This window comes from Urtica dioica, chromosome 11 (genome assembly GCF_054948205.1).
Source record: "Urtica dioica subsp. dioica isolate 48M chromosome 11, U.dioica_male_clone48M_v1_H2, whole genome shotgun sequence".
NCBI lineage: Eukaryota > Viridiplantae > Streptophyta > Magnoliopsida > Rosales > Urticaceae > Urtica > Urtica dioica.
Window position 1 is genome coordinate 21,330,727 of NC_142766.1, and position 20,138 is coordinate 21,350,864.

General features: G+C 32.7%; 4 protein-coding genes across 4 annotated transcripts; 2 read left to right on the top strand and 2 right to left on the bottom strand.

The window, feature by feature from the left end:
- Positions 1-274: 274 nt before the first annotated feature.
- LOC149382324 (barwin-like) lies at positions 275-1,855 on the top strand. The gene is made up of 2 exons (XM_089630733.1): positions 275-745; positions 1,499-1,855. Exons 1-2 carry the CDS (start codon positions 311-313, stop codon positions 1,664-1,666), a joined length of 603 nt encoding a protein of 200 aa, XP_089486859.1. The 5' UTR covers positions 275-310; the 3' UTR covers positions 1,667-1,855.
- Positions 1,856-4,333: 2,478 nt separating this feature from the next.
- On the top strand, positions 4,334-5,950 carry LOC149382325 (pathogenesis-related protein PR-4-like). The gene is made up of 2 exons (XM_089601860.1): positions 4,334-4,674; positions 5,528-5,950. Exons 1-2 carry the CDS (start codon positions 4,414-4,416, stop codon positions 5,696-5,698), a joined length of 432 nt encoding a protein of 143 aa, XP_089457986.1. The 5' UTR covers positions 4,334-4,413; the 3' UTR covers positions 5,699-5,950.
- A 3,024-nt stretch (positions 5,951-8,974) lies between these two features.
- On the bottom strand, positions 8,975-9,559 carry LOC149382326 (heavy metal-associated isoprenylated plant protein 32-like). Its single transcript, XM_089601475.1, has 3 exons — positions 9,539-9,559; positions 9,370-9,445; positions 8,975-9,285 (listed from the first exon to the last, which is right to left on the bottom strand). The coding sequence occupies exons 1-3, from the start codon at positions 9,557-9,559 to the stop codon at positions 8,975-8,977; spliced, it is 408 nt and encodes a 135-aa protein (XP_089457601.1).
- A 5,908-nt stretch (positions 9,560-15,467) lies between these two features.
- LOC149382327 (heavy metal-associated isoprenylated plant protein 32-like) lies at positions 15,468-16,022 on the bottom strand. The gene is made up of 3 exons (XM_089601476.1): positions 16,002-16,022; positions 15,854-15,929; positions 15,468-15,763 (listed from the first exon to the last, which is right to left on the bottom strand). Exons 1-3 carry the CDS (start codon positions 16,020-16,022, stop codon positions 15,468-15,470), a joined length of 393 nt encoding a protein of 130 aa, XP_089457602.1.
- Between the last annotated feature and the right edge of the window lie 4,116 nt (positions 16,023-20,138).

Here is a 20,138-nt window from a genome sequence, read left to right on the forward strand (position 1 = left end):
ATATACTTTAACGTTGGTTCTTTATTATAAAAAGGACACGAATTATAAAACTAAAGTTACATTTAAATATTTGTTTATATCTTAACAAAAAACAACCGTAATAATTCGAATTAAGAGTAATTAAACAGACTTGATAACACTAATTATTTGTTAATTAACATGGTTGAATTAGTACCATACTAACTACAGGGCTCATAAATATATGACGTACTCCATCATCCACCACACCAATTCACTATATATATATAAACCTCCCCACACACATTTTGGTTTCAAACCATTCCAATCCCCAAATAAAAAGAATAAAAAAATGGGCGGTACTATTAGAATCGCGAGTCATTGTTCCGTGACATTGGCGATAGCGGTGGCTCTGTGTGTCATCGCCGGCGGCGTGGCGGCGCAGAACTGCGGGAGGCAAGCGGGCGGGAGAACGTGCGCGAACAACCTGTGCTGCAGCCAGTGGGGATTCTGCGGGACCACGAGCGAGCACTGCACCACCAACTGCCAGAGCAACTGCCGCGCCGGCCCCACCACCCCGGCCACGGGCGAGGCGGCGAACAATGTGCGGGCCACGTACCACTTCTACAACCCGGACCAGAACGGGTGGAGCCTGAGCGCGGCGAGCGCGTTCTGCTCCACGTGGGACGCCAACAAGCCCTTGTCCTGGCGCAGCATGTACGGCTGGACCGCCTTCTGCGGCCCCGTCGGCCAACGTGGCCAGGCCTCCTGCGGCCGCTGCTTGAGGGTACGTATATAAATATACCTTTTACTACTCTGCCAGCATGGGGAGAGGGGTTTTATTTCAAAATTTATATACTAAGTCACAAAAAATTGAAGATTTGCTAAATAGTCAAAGTTTACATTATGATGATGTGATATTATTTAGATGTAGTTAACATTCCATTCATGCCCTTAGTGGCTGATGATGATGTGATATTATGTAGATGTAGTTAGCATTCCATTTATTGATGATTATTTACAATTATTAATAAATAATTACAACTGTTTTTTATTTTGTTGATAAAATCTTGTGGCTATTTGCATATTAAAAATCGGCTATATATGCTATATCCATGTTTTAAATAGCATATTGACTTTTCAAATTTTATTATACAAATACTAACCAAATTATTTTAATCTCATAGAAATGTGGACCATTATTCTTATTAATGTTTACAATATATATTCCTGGAACTTTTGGAAAGGTCAATATTCTCAGAATGAACGTATATAAAAAGACATGTATCTTTTTATTTTTGGGCGTGAGGTTCTTATTTTTGGCCCCTTGGGTATTTTTTTGGGCATAACTTTTATTTTTTTTTATTATTTTTTATGAGATTTTTTTGTAAGTATACAGTTGAGTGCCTAGCTAAACAGCTACTTAACCTCATCCTTCGTGGATAAGTCGGTCCCGAGTATGAGATGGGTATAGTGAGGCATGCATGATGACGTGGCGATACATAAATGAGTTTGTGTTTTTTTTTGGCGTTGTTAACAGATTACGAACACGTACACCGGAGCGCAAGTGACGGCGAGGATTGTGGACCAGTGCAGTAATGGAGGGCTGGATTTGGACTTCAACACTGTGTTCAGGCCATTGGACACTAATGGAAGAGGGTTTCAGCAAGGCCATCTCATTGTCAACTACCAGTTTGTCAACTGTTGAGTTGAGTTTACGATGATGAACAGGATCTAGTCAAATAGAAAATGTTTTAGCTATGAATAAAGTTTGTTAAGTGATCTGTTACTTATCTTTAATGTTCTTGTGTCGTGCTCAAGAATACTTTATACGTCTTAATGTGTTCAACTATAAAAACACTACTAATGTTATACGTAAAAAGTGGTCTATGTTATACTTGTATTTGTTATCCTCGTCACCTAATGTACTTTATATGGCCGATTTTTAATTAGTATGTGTGTATTTATATATAAATATACAAGAAATAGGCCCCGGCGTTGTCCGGAGGCTTGATAAATTTTAATTTAAATAATAATGTGAACGATTTGCAATTGTTGGTTATCACTTGTCATATGTAAAAGTTAGCATTTTTTACCACTTTTTAATATATATTTAAACCATTTTAATTAAATAATAACTCAAATATAAAAAAAAAATAGAAATAGTTAGTTGTAATTATGAACACAATTTTTTTTTAGCAACACAAAAATTATGATTAACAAACATAATTACTTATATGTTCATTAGTTTTCAATAATTGTACTGATCATAAGTAATTTGAATTATAAAACTATTAATCGGCTAATAATTGTTATCGTTTTAAAGTTAGTTTAGGGAATTTTCATTTTTAGAGTTATTTTTTGAATTTTCGCTTTTTAGAGTTGTTTTTAGAATCTTTCGTTTTTTAAAGTTTCTGAAATTTTGTTATACGGTTACTTATGTAATTTTAAAACTTAAATAAGTATTTTGGGAATTTTAAGAAAAATATGGGATTACTGTAGTATGAATAGTAAAATCAGGGTTTTGCTTTATATATATATAATAATTTATATATATATATATATATATATATATATATATCCAATTATTTCACACAGAGCTTCGCGAACAAAAACTCGACGTAAATAAGAGAAAAAATTGTATGCAATTAAAAGAAGAAATTGTATCCAATAGTAGAATGATTACGTATAACTTAATTAATAGACACTTACACTAGAATTTTAATTAAGTAGGAAGTCTAAAGCGACTGTATGCCTATGTCTATCTCTCTCTAAATATAAATATAATGGTATACGACGCGGAATATTAAGATCGCCACTATGGAATTCAATTTGCTTAATAAAAATGGAGTTTTGTGGTATAATTGGATACGGGGTTGCACAAGATGATGTTTATAGTAGTCAACCTATGTCATGTGTAAAGTTCTTAGTTATGATAATGAAAGTCCTTATATGTGCATGTCGTAGTTGTTCTGGTCTACACGGTTCAAAACTGTTCAACGTCGGATATACGCAAAGACCGTGACTTTGCACCGCCTCAAGTTGAGAAAACAGACATTTTAAAATTTAAAGCTAGGCAAGCACTCTCAAATAGCGAAAATGGCTTGGATCCAAATTGGAAAGATATTTGATCGACACATAATTGTAATCAAAGCGGCGTACACACTTGAGTTATAATACAAAAAGTACATTAATTTGAAAGGAAAATTAGATGTAATCACAATTATATAGTAATATTTAACAAACAAAATACTAAATCATTACAAAAAATATTCAAATACAAATTCAAAAGTTTCAAAATGGGTATATCATCGGTGTGAAAAAGTCGTTTAGTACCAGTTTACCATTGGTATAAATGCAATTTAAGGTCGATTTTTTTTACTTCATATACCTCGGTATTTAAAAGTCGCCCAGTCTTTGATCCATACTAAAAGATAAAAAAAAAATAATAAAAAAAAGTGAGATCGAGTGGCCTATAAGTATAATCAGGGCCGGCCCAATGCATTTCGAGGCCCTAGGAGAGATTTAAATTAAGCATTTTTTCTGAAACTAAGTAACACGATATTTCAAAGTAAAAAAAATTCCTTAATCATCATTTTCAATAAATATAAAAATATTACATTATCCTTAATAAATTAAAAAATATCATGAACTATTCCGTTTAGTTTTTAATCAAAGATTTAAATTCATCTCCTAAAAAATATTTAGGCCTTAGCCAATTATCTAACTGGCCTAAGGGCTGGGCCGACCCTGCCTATAATGTTACCACCATATAGGTAATCTATTACACTAACAAAATTTGATTTGATAATAACTAATAAGGACTAAGGAGAAGGAGAGAAAGAAAAAAGAAATACAAGAAAATTTAAGTGGCTGTAAAGTACTCTACGGCAACGCACGCGTATATAGTTCATTTTGGTAAAAAACCCTCATGATATTTCATTACAACAATTAAACGAGAAATTATACGATTGCCAAAGTCTTTTGTATCTGATGAAATATTTGTGCCGTGATCAACTGAAATCATAGTCTGTAGAAAGAAAAGTCATGTTCACATTAACTTCATCAGTTTACCCTATACTTATAAATGAAGACTTTTCCACACACGAATAAAAAAAGTTTCTAGTTGCCCAATATAGACCAAACGCTCTCACCCATGATATTTTTCATCATGTACGCATCTACCTTTTTTTTTTTCCATGCAGTTGTACTATTATCATCCAACGGACCGTTCTTCCAATTACATTATTTTTCCTATCAAAAGGCCAAAAATGAAAACGGATCTATTTGATTAGTCAAGACCGTGAGTCATGACCGCATACTTTTCCAAGTGCTATTAATTCAAAGTAATCTCAAAACACTCATCCTCTACTATATAAATCAACAATTGGGATCAAGCAATTTACATAGCAACTACATCACATAGCAAATATACCATACAAAGTATTCAAAAATATGGAGAGTAAGAACATGATCATAGCGATGATGGTTCTGATGATGGTCCGTGGTGGGTTTGGACAAAGCGCAACGAATGTTCGAGCGACGTACCATTTGTACAATCCTCAGAACATCAATTGGGATCTCCTGAGGGCGAGCGCTTTCTGTGCCACGTGGGATGCGGACAAGCCGTTTTCGTGGCGGAGCAAGTACGGCTGGACCGCCTTTTGTGGGCCCGTCGGCCCTCGTGGCCGAGACTCCTGTGGAAGGTGTTTGAAGGTATTTATATACACTAACTAATATTCACATATTCTTAATTGGTACATGTATAATTGTTTTGATTTTGAGGGACACAATCAGTGACGGAACCAGAAAAGCCCATCAGGGGGGGCTAATTTGAAAAAAAAATTTCAGGGGGGCTTGATTGTAAAAAAATTATAAAAATTGGGTCAAAAGTATAAATTTTCAAGGGAAAAAAATGTAAATTTTTTTAAAAATGGGCAAAAAGTACCCAAATTTTTTTTTTGAAGGGGGGCTTAAGCCACTGCTGGGCCTATACTGGCTCCGTCACTGGACACAATCATAAAACTCATCAAGTCGAGTGTGGCCGAACAAAATGATATATATTTTTTATAAACATGTATAGATTACTTAAATATCGTAAAAAATACATTATCTAAAATAAATGTATCGATGTAAATATTAAATTTGTGCTAAATAGTTTAGGATTTCATACGAATATATTATTATACGAGTAACTTGCGTAAATGTAGTTGAACCTTCTAATATGCTTTGAACCTTCTAATGTTGAATTTGTGCTAGATTTTTTAATTTTTAAAAAAATGTAGTACAAAGTTCCGCCTCTGATTTGAATCCTAGCTCTATTTATTTATTTATTTAGTTTTCGTGTGTCTATATTTCCATGTCCATTCAATCCGCATATCTAACGTCGTTATTATTTTCTTATTTTTATCTTTTGCTTAAAAAATGATGACATGGCGTATCAACTTGCTATTCATTAAAATTTTGTATATATATATATATATATACTTGATTCGTTTTAGATTCATAGTTGCATGGATAGAGTTCATATAAGAATTTTGATTAATTAATTAATGTACATATTAATCAGGTGACGAACACGGGAACAGGAGCTTCAACGACGGTGCGGATCGTGGATCAGTGCGCGAACGGTGGACTGGACTTGGACGTGAACGTGTTCAACCAGATCGACACCGATCGAAGGGGCTTCGAGCGAGGCAATCTCAATGTCAACTATGACTTTGTCAATTGCGCCGATTAATAAGCTACTCAACGATCAATCTTCCTAATAATATTATTAAGTCATATATGCTATATATACAATGCATGTGTGGATGAACAAGTATCTATTGTGGTTTGTTGCTGTCTCCTTTATCTTCCGTATTAAATATAATAAAATAAGTGGGAAAAAAGTACGAAATGTTGTTTAATGTGAAGCGTGTATGTTTGTGAGAAATACAGATCCCTTTTAGATTTCAAAATATGGTCAATAGATGTGGTAATTCGAGCTTGATAGGGTACTACTACTAGTATTTGCCTGCTCATATTGTATGAAGTATCTATCATTCATAATTAATATATTAGCTCTAATATAGATTGGACTAGATTTTCGTTTGGGCTGATATATATATATATATATATATATATATATATATATATATATATATATATATATATATAGCTTGACGCAATAATTAGCGTATACACAATAATATAGCTAGCACATCATATAATTGGCTTGACACAATGTTAATTAGCAGTTAATTAATTATATTAGTTTATTTTTGCTTAAAGTTAATTATATTTCTAAACAGCACGAATAGGTTTTGAGTGAGGACAAAAACACCATCTCACTAATTGGCAGATTTCTTGAAGTTTTCATTCCACACATTTGATTTATTTCTTTTATTTTTTTGTATAATTCTGAGGACCTCGTACGTGGTCACAACTTACAACACATATTGTACGTTGACGTGGTTCTCACCGGAGTCAACAATCACGAATTTTACTAAATTCTTGTCTTTGAGATTTTGGATTTCAAAGTAATAATAAAATTAGAATAGATACGTTGTGAATTTGAGAGAGATTTGTTATTAGACGTGAGAGTATGTATGGATACAATAGGTTGTTCGAATGAGCTAGGATCCGTTCTTCAGACCTCTATTTATACAAAACTTTATGAAAACGTCGTTAATACGAGTATTTACATTTATATTCGTATTAATTACATGATTTACTACGTTATCTAATTATTAGATTGGTTACATAATTCAAATCCAATCTTTAAATTCGAATTCTCCTAGTCCAAGCTGTCATCGAGCTCCATCATTTGCTTGAGCTCGACATCAATCCTTTTATCGGGCTGATCACCTGTCTCGCTATCGGGCTAATTCGAAAAATGGGTCGGGTTTATTTCACTTCTTCATCTCTCTTTAACTTGGGCCTTCAAAAATGGACCTAAAACAAATGCCCTTTTAAAGGGATGGATGGGAAGGAATAAGGTTAGAATCTTCATATTGAATTGGAAGGGACCGATAATTCCAATTTCGACTGTCTACTGTAACTTCCACAAAAGTTCTGATTCTGTGGGATTGGATAGCTTTCTTAAGATAACTTTCTCAACCTGGAAGCGTTTTCGTAAGATAACTTTTGCTCTGTTTTTGATTTTTTTACATAAAAATGAGCCGTTGGATTGGATTAATAACTAACGGCCCATATTACATATTTAATCATGTTCGCCGCCGCGAACTGCTTATTTTTCTTTACTTATGCTGAATTTCTAATTTCGGAACGGAAATTACAGATAAAGTCTACATAATAGAAAAAGTAGTAAAGTATATGTTTTATATTAATTAATTCCTCATTAAATCTACATATGTTAGCGCATGTATTGACTAGTATATTTAATTTCTTAATTCGTAACACTTTGGAAATTCGTAACACATGCATTGACATATATATATCTACTTGTTATAGAATATAATTTTCTATTCGTAACACTTACTAGTATATTTGTTACGTATCATATTTTCTTAATTCGTATCAATGTTTAGAATTTTAATTAACTTTTTATTATTTGCAGTACGATGTGACCGTGGATAGTGTTTAGTTATAGTATTTTATCGAATCTCCGGGTAATACTTAACTCCCGGGGCTCTCCCCAATTAGTTAATAAGAAATCTCAATACAAATGATTCGATACATTTTTCTAACTTATCATATTACCTTACTAATGCTAACTAACTATTAATATATATATATATATATATATATATATATATATATATCCCCTTAATTATATATATCTAATGGATAATTTATAATACGGGCAAATCGTCTAAAAATAAAAAATAAAATGAAAGACTTATGGAAGGTACATAATTATGAGGCATATTCTAAAAACTACCATATTCGAATAAGCTATCTGTGGGATAACTCTTATATTATTCGACTACTAACCCAAAATTGCTTATGAAGATAAAGGGGAAAAAAAATTTCACATATATTTTTTCCCAAAATTAAATCCACGAAATTTCTAAAATATTTTATAAAATCAAGAGAGACAAAATTAACTTTCCAAAGGAATACAAATATTTCATTACCAAAAAAAAAAAGAGAATTGTTAACAAATAAACCACTTAAAACATATTAATTTTATTTTAACCAACGTTTAGTTAATAATTGATAATTAGCCAAATTGATGATGTGGCAAGTGAAACCACTTATTTTGTACCGAATATACCCTTATTAGTTAATTAATAAAATTGATTTTCGTATTAAAAAATCATCATTATTCTTTAAATTCCTTAATTATAGGATCTGGGTTTTATGAATTCAAAATAAACTGAAACAAAAAAAAAAAGAACCGAAGAGGAAAGACTGGACGTGGAGCGCCACGTCATCAGCTTCAACGTCGTGGGTGGGGATCACAAACTGAACAACTACCAATTGATTTTCGTTTCTGTTTTTTATTAAAAAATATACAGTAAATAATCGGTACTAATCGTTAATAATCGTTTCTGCTATTTTTCTTTTAAGTAATATTCGATAATAATCGTTAATAATCGTTTCTGTTGTTCTTCTTTTTAAGTAATATTCAGTAATAATCGTTAATAATCGTTTCTGATGTTTCTTTCCGAGAGTAGATTAAAAAATTAATTAATAGTTGCTTAAATTAAAGAATTAGTTACAAGATTATTTTTTTCCTTTTTTATTTCTTACTTATATCACTTATATATTGTGGAAGTTATTTAGGGATAAGGAAGTCTTTTTCCAATGGTAATAAATTCGTCTGGCTAATAAACATAAATTATCTAAACGGTGGTTAAAATGCAATTTTAAGTTTAAAAATGGCTAAAAATCTACACTGCCCAAAAAAAAGGAGGCAATGAAATATTAATCCAACTTATTTAAAAAAAAAATTATAAAAACTAGTCCTTAAAATCCAGAGCATAACACCAGGCCAACAAAAAACTCGTGGTGGGTTACACTCGGAAACCATAAGCTACAATAAAAACAGTAATAATGATAACAATATTCACATAATAGAGCAAGTGTTATAGCCATCCTCATAGTGTTGGATCTGGCTCATCGTGGCCGTTGGATAAATGTATAGAGGATATGGCGGGTGAGAACCATTAGTGTAATTCTTAACTCCGTCGTATATCATTCCTCCATAGCCGATTTCTTCCTCTTCCTCAGGCTCGTACGGCTTTGACGAACCCGACTCGACTTTCAGTATCTGAGCGTGTTTCCCTGCTTTTTCAAGCAGCATCAGAAGCTTTTTCGGGTCGCTTCTCCCGGAAATCGTAGCGATACCGGTCTCCGTGTCGATAATGTAAGACACTTCTGGAGAAAGCAGAAAAAAAAAAGAGAGAACCTTGTTAGACAAGGCATCGAAGAATGGTTGACTATTTTTATGCGGTGGTTGACCTCTGACGCGCTCCAGTATCTTCGTGATGGTTCTGTGCCATCCGTCTGATTTCGTGTCCACTTTCATCTCGCAAGTCTGTTTCCCAGGAACAAAATATTAAAAATGTACGTGATTTTGGAGTACGGACAAAAAAAAAAGATGAGAATGGTGTGGGTATTTTACACGTACCATGTAGCATGTTTTATCCATCGGCGATAATTGGAAATGAGAGTTTTAGGTTATGGATTTACGAGGAAAGCATTGTTTATTTATATAGCTGTTGTGGGAGTGGCGAGTAGTTAAGTCGGTGATTTCGAGATCTTTCCATTTGAGGGACTGGGACTGAGAAATAGGATATGAGGGGCAAGAATCATGTAATCAGCGCTAAATCAATTGGATTATTAATCATGTAATCAGCCCGAAATCAATGGCATTATAGGCTATATGCGGATAATTGAATTTTTATTAATTAATACTCAACCAGATAGAGAGGGATTTGTGGTGAGCTTGTATCCAATAGAGAAATGGGCTTGGAAACAACGTTCTATCCAGTTCGTGCGCATAAGAGCAGCCCAATTTTTTATATTTTTATGTGAATGGTTGCAATATCGATTTGAATGTAAATGTTAGTTGTTGCGAATTTTCTCGCACACGCAAGTGCACGTGGTCGCAATAGTAATAAATCGTAAGAACGAGTCGATCCCACGAGGACTAGCTAAATTGAAGATTCAAGATTCACAAATTTGAATGAGAACCCAAAAATAATGATAGAAGGTTTGTCACAAAATTATCTAACAAGTAAATAAAATAAATAACAAAACTAAAGAACGGTTTTACGATTATGAAGACGGAAGACTATGGTTTCACGAGTTCAATCTACGGTTCGGATTCACGGAAATTACGCACGATTATTGTTGTTCATATATTACTACTCGTACTCACAATAATCGTATCACTAAATCTCTCTTGAGCATCTAGCAACCTAAACTCAATGCCGGAGTTTTATCTCTCGATCTCAACTCCTAAAAAGCACGGCAAGCATTCACAACAAGAGTACACACATGAGTCTAAAACAGCCTAGCTATCTCTAGCCTAGGAATGTATTTTAGTAATCCAAAACAAAAGCACAACAACCTAATCTTTCTCAAGCATTAGAATTGAACATAAAACATGCATAAGGTAGCTAATCTCATACAAGGCATTAATCATGTATTTGAACTAAGCAACTTGACAAGAACAACAAAAATCAAATCAATCTAGCATTAGGAATCCATAACCGTCAAGAACTCGCTACACCATAGCCCTATGGAAGCTTAGCTCGTGGTGATACGAAGAACAAAGCAAACATAAACCAAGAACAATGAAACCAACATAATCTTCATAAATAAATGAAGTTCAAGAGATAGAGGAAGAGGATAACACTGTGGTGGTGGTGGCTGGATGAATTCCGGTGAGATGACACTCCAATCTCCTTCTTCTCCAAAGCAAAACCAAGAGAAACTCTAAGAAAACATGAAGAGCAAAGAAAATCTCTCTCTCATATGAGATAAGATGAGATCTCCCAAGCCTTGCATGCCATAATCTCATTGTATTTGTGTTTTTAAGGCTGAATGAGGTTATTTTCAGAGCCATATGGACCTTTCATTTTGATCCAATGGCCAAAATCCGCTCAGAAACGCAACATTGGAAAATGCTGATTTTGGGACCGCGCGGCGCGCCCTTTTGTCTGCGCGACGCGCAGTCCATTTTTTTGGCTTCGCGCGGTCCGCGCGTACGACTCTGGAGGCGAAAACGGCGAAATTTTCGTCCGCGGCTCGCTGCACACCGTTTTTTAAATGGTCGTAACTCCTAGCTCCGACGTCCGATTTCTGCAAATAAACATGTGTTGGAAAGCTAAGAGAGAGATCTATCAAGTTATGGAAGTGAATCATCCAAAATCATCATTTAAAAATCCCAAAATCCTGTAGAAGAGGACGTCGTTCCTTGTTTCGCTCCAAGTTGTCCAAATGTGTATGAATCTCCTTGAAATTGTTCGGAATCGTCACATGATGCGCTAATAACCTCCTCAAGACCCAATTGACCTCTTAAACCTAAAAATCACTCATAAACACAAAAAAAACTATCAAAAACACTTGATGACTCGTTAGTTTTTAGTACGGGAAATAGGAGTTTTAGGCGTAATAAACGCACCTATCATTAGTTGCCAATAATACGTTCAAGAGAATTCTTATTTCTAATTTCCAGGAAACAATATAAGTTTACTTAAGAATTCACGAATATTGACAACCTCCTCAATATTTTTAGGACCAAAATCTAATAAGTCAAAATTAATCTAAAAGTATGACTTTCATATATATGTTGGTACAAAAATACCCTTAATGAAATATCTTTTTTTTTTTTAATTTAATTTTGTTATTTACTTAAAGGTCACAAAAACAAAGTTAGAGATAATTTTTCGTTAGATAGGTGAAGTTTAAAAAAAAAATTAAATCGAAAAAAAAATCGTTCAAATTATTGACATTTTGTCTTTTTATTGACATGAATGTCATAAATCTTCAAACGATTCTGAAAAATTGTTTGAAGATTTATTGACATTGTTGTCAATAAATTGTATGCATGTCAATAAATCTTCAACATATCAAATTTATTGATATCAATAAAAAAAAAACAAAATGTCAATAAATGGTTTGACATTTTGTCTTTTCTGTTAATAGTATTTAACTTCTTATACATTCCATATTTTCTTAATTCCTATCACTGTTTAGAATTTATATTAGCTTTTTTCACCAGTTTTAATTATAATAGGGGAAAATCATCTAAAAAATAAAACATTTCTGGAAGGTTCATAAATATGAGACATTCTAAAAACTGCCATCTTTGAATAAGATATTCGAGGAATTATTTTTTTTATTATTCGACTTGAAACCCAAAATTGCTTATAGCGATGAAGATGAAGGGAAGATAAAAGTCATAAATTCACATGTATTTTTTGCTAAACTTAAATTCACGAAAAATATCAAATGCTTATAAAATCAAGAGAGACAAAGGCTTTCCAAATTATCACAAATATTTGATTAAAAAAAAAAGAGAGAGACAATTTCTCCTTAAAAATCCGGAGAGAGTCAACCCGAGCATAACACCAAGCCAAAAAACAACTCAGCATAAGTATTAAGTACTAATAACAAAATTAATAATAATAAAAAAAAAGCATCACATAATAGAACAAGTGTCATAGTCATCCTCGTAATGGATATGATGGGTCTTCATCGGCGCTGTTGGGTAAGTGTATTGAGGAAAAGGATATGCGTGACGACCATCGTATATCATTCCTTCGTCGCCGAAATCTTCCTCTTCTTCTTCCGGCTCGAACGGCTTGTTCGAGCCTGACTCGACTTTTATTATCTGAGCGTGTTTCCCTGCTTTTTTAAGCAGCCTCAGAAGCTTTTTCGGGTCGATTCTCCCAGAAATCGCTGCGGTACCGCTTTCCATGTCGATCGTGTAAGACACTTCTGCAGTAAAAAAAAAAAAAGAAGAAGAAACTCGTTAGTGAAGATTAATTAATGGTTGACTATTTTACACGCTGTGGCTGACCTCTGACGCCATTCAGTATCATCGTTATGGTTTTGTGCCATTCGGATGATTTCGCGTCCAGTTTCAGCTCGCAAGTCTGATCATTCCCAACAACAAAAATTAAAATAAAAAGGCAAAAAAAGAATAGTTCACTACACGTGGGTGTTTTACTACCATGTAAGGTGTTTTGTCCATTGAAAGTTCTTGGTTTTGGATGTACGAGTAACGAGAACTCTCACGCATTGTTTGTTATATAGCAGATCAGTAGTGGAGTTAAGTCGGTGATTTCGAAATCTTCCATTTCCAATATTTAAGGGACTGAGAAAGAATTGATAGCATTTATTCATCCCGATGTCAATGGAAGACTAGAGAGAAAGATTCGGTGGATCGACAACGAATAATCGGATAAATTATGAGGATGGTGGAGTTTAGTAATTACTGCACCTAAGATAGTAAGGATCAGAGAGAGGATTTGGACTCTCAAGGGTAATTTGGGCATGGCAACACATGTTCTATTCATTTGATTAAAAAGCCCAATTAAAAATTGCTAGGAACATGTTTTAAATAGAGTAAAGCTTAATGAGAGAGTTACACAAATACGTCATTTAAAGGTTTTAATTCTCTGAATACTTCAAGTTTTTAGGTCATTTTTTCATTATTAAAATTAAACTGTAAATTACAAATAAAAAGTTAGATAAAACTATAATTTAGAAATAAATCTTAAATAAACAACGCACCCGAACTCTGTTAGAATGTATACAGTCAACAAGTTAGTTGTCATGTCATCTATTTATTGTTAGCTTTCTGCAAGTAAGTTCGTGGTTAGTTTATTAACCAGTAGTTTATATTCATTGTAACATTGACTGCATGTAGAAATACGTCACTCAAGTATTCAATAATACAATTTTTCACAATTACAAAAAAGAAAAGAAAAGAAGAATAAACTTCTCTAGCAGTAACACAGTTAAACAGTCAGATAAGTGTATATAAGATCGAGTATAAGGCAAATAGGTCAATTGAAAAGTTCAAATCAAGGATGCTAAGTCGTGGTTTTCAACAAACACCTAGCGTTGATTACTTTGAGACTCGTAACTTTGTTGTCAAGTCTTTCACATTGAAGATCATTTTCATTTTAATTGTGACTTTTGGCTGGGATATTTAGCAAGTGGACATCAACGCGTGTTCTTAAATGGAGAGCTTCAAGAAACAGTCTTTCATGAGCTAACCTGAAGGCTATATAGATTCCTAGGACCTAACCATGTATGTAGACTAAATTTAGCCTTAAATAGGCTCCAAGAGAGAAAAGCGGTTTTCATTATGGTTTATTAGCTCAACAATAGATTCACCACTCTTAATTTTTAAAAAGGCTTATACGCATCTACTTTTTTTTTTTATATCGATGACATACTAGTTACAGGAATAAACTCTAAACTGATTGCTCAGATCATCTCATACTTGGACAAAATCTTGACTCTTAAGAGTCATGGCCATGTCAATTTCTTTTTGGGGTTTGATTTCAGACGAGATGTAAATGACTTTTGTGTAACTCAACATAAATTTCTCAAAGATCTGCTAATCAAAGCCAATATGGTCTCTGCAACACTTCCTGAATGTGCTCTAGTACAAAGCTCAGCAAAGACAACTCTTTTTTTTTTTTATCAACCATCACTTGCAGAAGTATATTTGGAAAGTAATAACCAAGTGCCATTCTATATAGGTATAATGAGAAAGTATATTCGTAATTCGTATACTAATTAATTTCTAATGATATATGCGTAGCATATGTATTGACTTCATATATAAATTCTTAATTTGTATCAATTGCTTTTGAAATTACACCCAATATCTTCTTTATTTATCTTTTATTCCATAAATATTTTCTGTTACCGTATTTTTATTGTTGTTTATAATTTTATTTAATTTTTTACTGTTTATAATTTTAATTAGCGTCATTTATGGTATCTTTGGAATGCGGGAAAATCTTCAAATATATATATATATATATATATATATATATATATATATATATATATGAATTATTCATTGTAAGGTCTTAAAATATAAGGGATTCTAAAAACCGCATCTTCAAATAAAAATATATGTTGAATTTCCTTTTGCTTATTCGACTCAAAACAAAATTGCTTATACGGATGGAAACTAAAAAAATTACAAATTCACATATATTTTTTGACAAAATTAAATTCAAGAGGCATTTCAAATATTATCAAAACAAAGAGAGACAAAGGCTTTCAAAAGGAATACAAATATTTCATTAAAAAAAAAGCAATGAAACACTAATGCAGCTACTTCTCCTTATAAATACGGAGAGAGACACGAGCATAAAAAATAAAAAATAAAAATAAAAAATAAAAAAGTCTCCTTAAAAATCCGGAGAGTCAACCCGAGCATAACACCAAGCCAAAAAAAAAAACTGATGGTGGGTTACATCGGAAACATAAGTACTAATAACAAAATTCACATAATAGAGCAAGCATTATAGCCATCCTCTCGTAATGGATAGGCTTGCTCGTCATGGCTGATAATTGTATTAAGGATAATATATGTGACGACCATCCTTGTAATGGATAGGCTGTCTCATCATCGGCGCTGTTGGATAATTGTATCGAGGATATGCGTGACGACCATCATAGTTAACTCCGTTGAATATCATTCCTCCATAGATTTCCTCTTCCTCGGGCTCGTACGGCTTGTTCGAGCCCGACTCGACTTTTATTATCTGAACGTGTTTCCCTGCTTTTTCAAGCAGCCTCAGAAGCTTTTTCGGGTCGATTCTCCCAGAAATCGTTGCGGTTCCGTTCTCCATCTCCAGAGTGTAAGACACTTCTGCAGAAAGAATAATAATTAAAAAAAATGAGAAACTTGTTAGACAAGGCAGTGAAGAACGGTTGACTATTTTATCACGCTGTGGCTGACCTCTGACGCGATCCAGTATCATCGTGACGGTTTTTTGCCATCCGGATTTTTTTGTGTCTACTTTCACCTCGCAAGTCTGCTTCCCAAAAACAAAAATATTAAAATTTACATATACGAAAAAAAAAAGAATGGTTGGGTGTTTTAATACCATGTAAGATGTTTTATCCATCGTTTAGAAATGAGATGAGTTTTAGCTTTTGGATGTACGAGAAAGCATTGTTTATATAGCAGTAGATTTGAAGGGCAAGGATCATAGAGCATTTAATCAGCTAGATATCGATGGAAGATTAAAGAAAGTGATTCGGTTGATCAGAAACGAATCGTTGACTAAATAAGGAGACTGGACTTTTAGTGAGAATCATAGTGAGGGATTCGTGGGTTAACATATGTTCCGCCGAGAATCACGAGTGTGTTAAGTTTGAGCAGTCATGGGCTGGGAATCCACGTTATGTTCAGTTCATCTAGAAGCCCAATTAATTATATTCTTCTAGCAACTGTATTGTTCGTTACTCCAACAATACAGTTGCTAAAGATTGAAAATTTAACAATATGGCCAGTGTATCTGTTAAGAACTGGTCATTTTTGGGGTTTTATTATCCATGGTTGGCATACATGTATAAAGTGAGGACTTTTTTTTAGTCTTTGAATTTTTTTTATTATTATTTTTTAGTAATGTGTAGAAGAGATGACTTGCTAACCTTGATTTTGTTATATATTCATTAATACAAGAAAATTCCAAATGTTGATCTGTTATAGTGTGTTGCATATAATTCATTGAATAAATTATGGAAACAGTTTGCAGAAATTGCATACATGAGAGGCTGTCAAATGAGGATGCCTCTTTTCCTGTTTGCAACATCTGTCTTCCACTGGAAACACTCAGGTTCCTACTTCTTTTATTCATGTCATTTTTTTTTTATAAATAAACAAGTGAACATTTGTTTTTTTTAGAAATCGACATAAATAATACTATTTATTTGACACTTACTAAATCGATCACGAAATAGTTGATTTCGTGATACATGTGATCACGAACTGATTGATTTCGTGACATATTTGGTACTAAATGTGTCAATTTTTGGATTTTAGGTGATTTTTGATAAGTGACGAATAATTTGTGTTACAGTTGTCAATTTACGAATATATGATAACACTTGTCCTTCAATGTTAACACACAACTTTCTGTAAGAATTTCAAGTGCAACTAGTTGGATCTTGGCTGAATCAGATTCTTAAGCTCTAAGAATTCTGTATATGTTATGTTCTATCAAAGTAGGAAGCTTCTATGACGTTTTTCTTAATCACTGATCTGTTCTGTGACCTGATTTTCCTACCAGTTTAAGGACTCTTTTGACTACTCTTCACAATATTTATCTTTAATTATAGACTAGGCTTATTATAGCTCTCGTTTGACAAAATAATTCTTGAAGATCTCATTCAGCACATTAACTTTGTTCCTCTTTGAAAATAACAATATTAATACTCGTAAGTAATTCAAATAAATAATATGCACGCAGGCCGGATCATAATTTACAAGACATACGGTCTAAGATCTTATCTCCGAAAAGGAGAAATGTCTGCCTCGCCGAAGCGAAAAACAGTATTATGACCTTTGGAGTCTCGTTTGGACATCAAAGTCGACCGTCGTCGTCTTGTTTTTTTTTTTTTTCAACTCGAGTCGACAATCTAAGGCCATTCGATGCCGACCCGAGGGCCAAGCTAAAGGCAAGCGACACGAGGTTGTTCAGATAAAGTCTCGGATGTTCATCGCGAACTCTCGAGTTATTCTCTTAGCCAACCAGACTCGCTCTGGACGAAGATATCACCAAGCTGCGTGATTGTTTCGCTCTGAAAATCGTTTAGACGAAGCTAGAAGAGAATGGACAGAAATCCAATCCCGGGAAGCCTGCGCTTACGATCACGTGGATGCTTTGTTTCGAAACTTTCGAGACTGACTCTGCCAAAGTCTGTGTCACTGAGCACTTGAAGAAGAAGAAGAAGAAGAAGAAGAAGCTTTGTAATTTATATCCATGGATCGTTCTTTTTTATTTAATCCCATGCATTAGCTTGTACTTTGTTGGCTCTTTTTCAGGTGGTCTCTTCTATCCAGGTGGATGGGAAACAAAGACATATATGATGGTGTACTAATTGACCGCAAGGAGAACTAGTGAAAGAGATATGCATTAGCCTATATTTCTCTTTCTAAGATAAATCAGAGAAAATATTTATGAAAAATTCGTTTTATGAATTGATTTCCTAAATAACGACTACGGAAGGTGTTTAATATTTATTTAAAAAAGATGGTATCGATCCGAAATTCCGAATCTATAGATACATAGGTTACCGACAGATATTTTTTAAAATATATAATTAAAAATAATACTTATCACTATTCAAATAATGCGTTTATGATTGATGATTCTTGACTTTAAACAATATAGCTTATCAATAGACATAAAGTTTTTTTCCTGATAAAAATATATATATATATATATATATATATATATATTAAATTGATAAAACGTTTATGACTTAAGAATTTGTAACCGACTAAGCCTATTCAAACTTAAGAATTTCATTTTTTCATACGTTTCAGATTTTTTTGATAAATATCAATAGATTCCCTTGTGTTTAATCGAAATGCGAGATTTATCTCCTCTATTTCTAGAAATATCAGACATATCCCTCCAGTTTAATATAAATGACATATACATCCCCTAAAAAATGTTATATTACAAATATCACCCTTTTTCGTTTATTTTTTACAAAAAAATAATTTGAAATCCCCTAAATACCCTTAATGAAATAATTTTTTATCTTCTATTCTATATACAAAAAAATTAAATTAAAAAATTTCTCTATAAAAAGTTAAGGTTTTTTTTTATAAAGAGAGATTTTGATTTTTTTTTAATAAAATGGTAAATAAATATTTATTCTATTAAGGGTATTTTGAGGAGTTTAAATTATTTTTTTGTAAAAAATAAACGAAAAGGGTGATATTTGTAATATAACATTTTTTTAGGGGAGGTATATGTCATTTATATTAAACTGAAGGGATATGTCTGATATTTCTAGAAATAGAGGGGATAAATCTCGCATTTCGATTAAACATGAGAGATACTCTAGATATTTTCCCATTCTGATTATGTGACATATTGTATATACCATTTTTACCCTTATTAATTAGTTAATATAATTTATTTTCGAAATTAATAAAATCTAATATATTATTCAAAATCCCTAATTATTAGGATCTCAGATATCTCACTCTCTCTCTATTTTCACGTTCACTCTATCTCTCTCTCTCTCTCTCTCTCTCTCTCTCTATTTCTCTCTCTCATCACATTTTTTAGCCATGAACAAATATAAAAAACATAAATGAAAAAGAACGCAGTTAATAGTAGTTAATAACTGTTAATAGGTTTCTGCTTCAACTAATAGTCGGTGATAACTGTTAATAAGTTTCTACCAGAAACTTATTAACAGTTATTACCGACTATTAACTGCGATGCTGTTTTTTTTTCAACTTTCTTTATTGCTAAAAATGTAACGAAGAGAGAGAGAGAGAGAGAGAGAGAGAGAGAGAGAGAGAGATAATATTTAGATATAGAGAATTATGAGAAAAAAATGAGGGTAATTATGTCTTATTACATCAAAGATTGGCTAATTATCAAATATTACTAAAACGTTGGCTATTTCACAATTCCAAGTTTTAAAAAGGCTAGTAAGCTAGAACATCCATATCATTATTGCTTATTTTATTTCGTAAGGGAATTTTTAGCTCGACAACTAACTTAACAGAGACACCGACTAGATATCTAGATATATATGTAGGTATATATATGTGTGTGTGTGTGTGAATAAGATACCGAGTTTATTTAAAACCCTTTTTAATTGAAAATATGAATAGAAATTAATAAAGAATGTGGATATCAAAATAAATTATTCAGAATGCAACATTACTAATTAAAAGGAATATAATAAAGGGGGATTTAGCTAAATAAGCAATTTAAATTAATAGATTTGTAAAATAATCAAAATTAGCATAAGATTAGTGAAATAGCCAAAATATACAATAATCAAGTTTTAAAAAAAATCGACCCTAAAATTAATTTTTTTGAAAGTAATAAATTATTTATAATAAACATAAAAAATTTATTTTTGGTGTAAAAAAAATTGACTACGTAATTTAGCTATTATGTTGAAAATTATTTGAAATTTTGGGGTTATTTTGCTAATCTTAGAATTGTTATTTGTTATAATAATTGAGTAGATGTCTTTCAGGC

Bases quoted from the DNA above. Each gene is read 5' to 3' on its own strand.
- LOC149382327 (XM_089601476.1), bottom strand. From the start codon at position 16,022: ATGGATAAAACATCTTACATG. The intron at 15,930-16,001 runs GTATTAAAACAC...TTTGGGAAGCAG, and splicing joins TGGATAAAACATCTTACATG to ACTTGCGAGGTGAAAGTAGA. The intron at 15,764-15,853 runs GTCAGCCACAGC...TTCTTTCTGCAG, and splicing joins GATACTGGATCGCGTCAGAG to AAGTGTCTTACACTCTGGAG.
- LOC149382325 (XM_089601860.1), top strand. From the start codon at position 4,414: ATGGAGAGTAAGAACATGATCATAGCGATGATGGTTCTGATGATGGTC. The intron at 4,675-5,527 runs GTATTTATATAC...CATATTAATCAG, and splicing joins CCTGTGGAAGGTGTTTGAAG to GTGACGAACACGGGAACAGG.
- LOC149382324 (XM_089630733.1), top strand. From the start codon at position 311: ATGGGCGGTACTATTAGAATCGCGAGTCATTGTTCCGTGACATTGGCG. The intron at 746-1,498 runs GTACGTATATAA...CGTTGTTAACAG, and splicing joins CCTGCGGCCGCTGCTTGAGG to ATTACGAACACGTACACCGG.
- LOC149382326 (XM_089601475.1), bottom strand. From the start codon at position 9,559: ATGGATAAAACATGCTACATG. The intron at 9,446-9,538 runs GTACGTGTAAAA...CCTGGGAAACAG, and splicing joins TGGATAAAACATGCTACATG to ACTTGCGAGATGAAAGTGGA. The intron at 9,286-9,369 runs GTCAACCACCGC...TGCTTTCTCCAG, and splicing joins GATACTGGAGCGCGTCAGAG to AAGTGTCTTACATTATCGAC.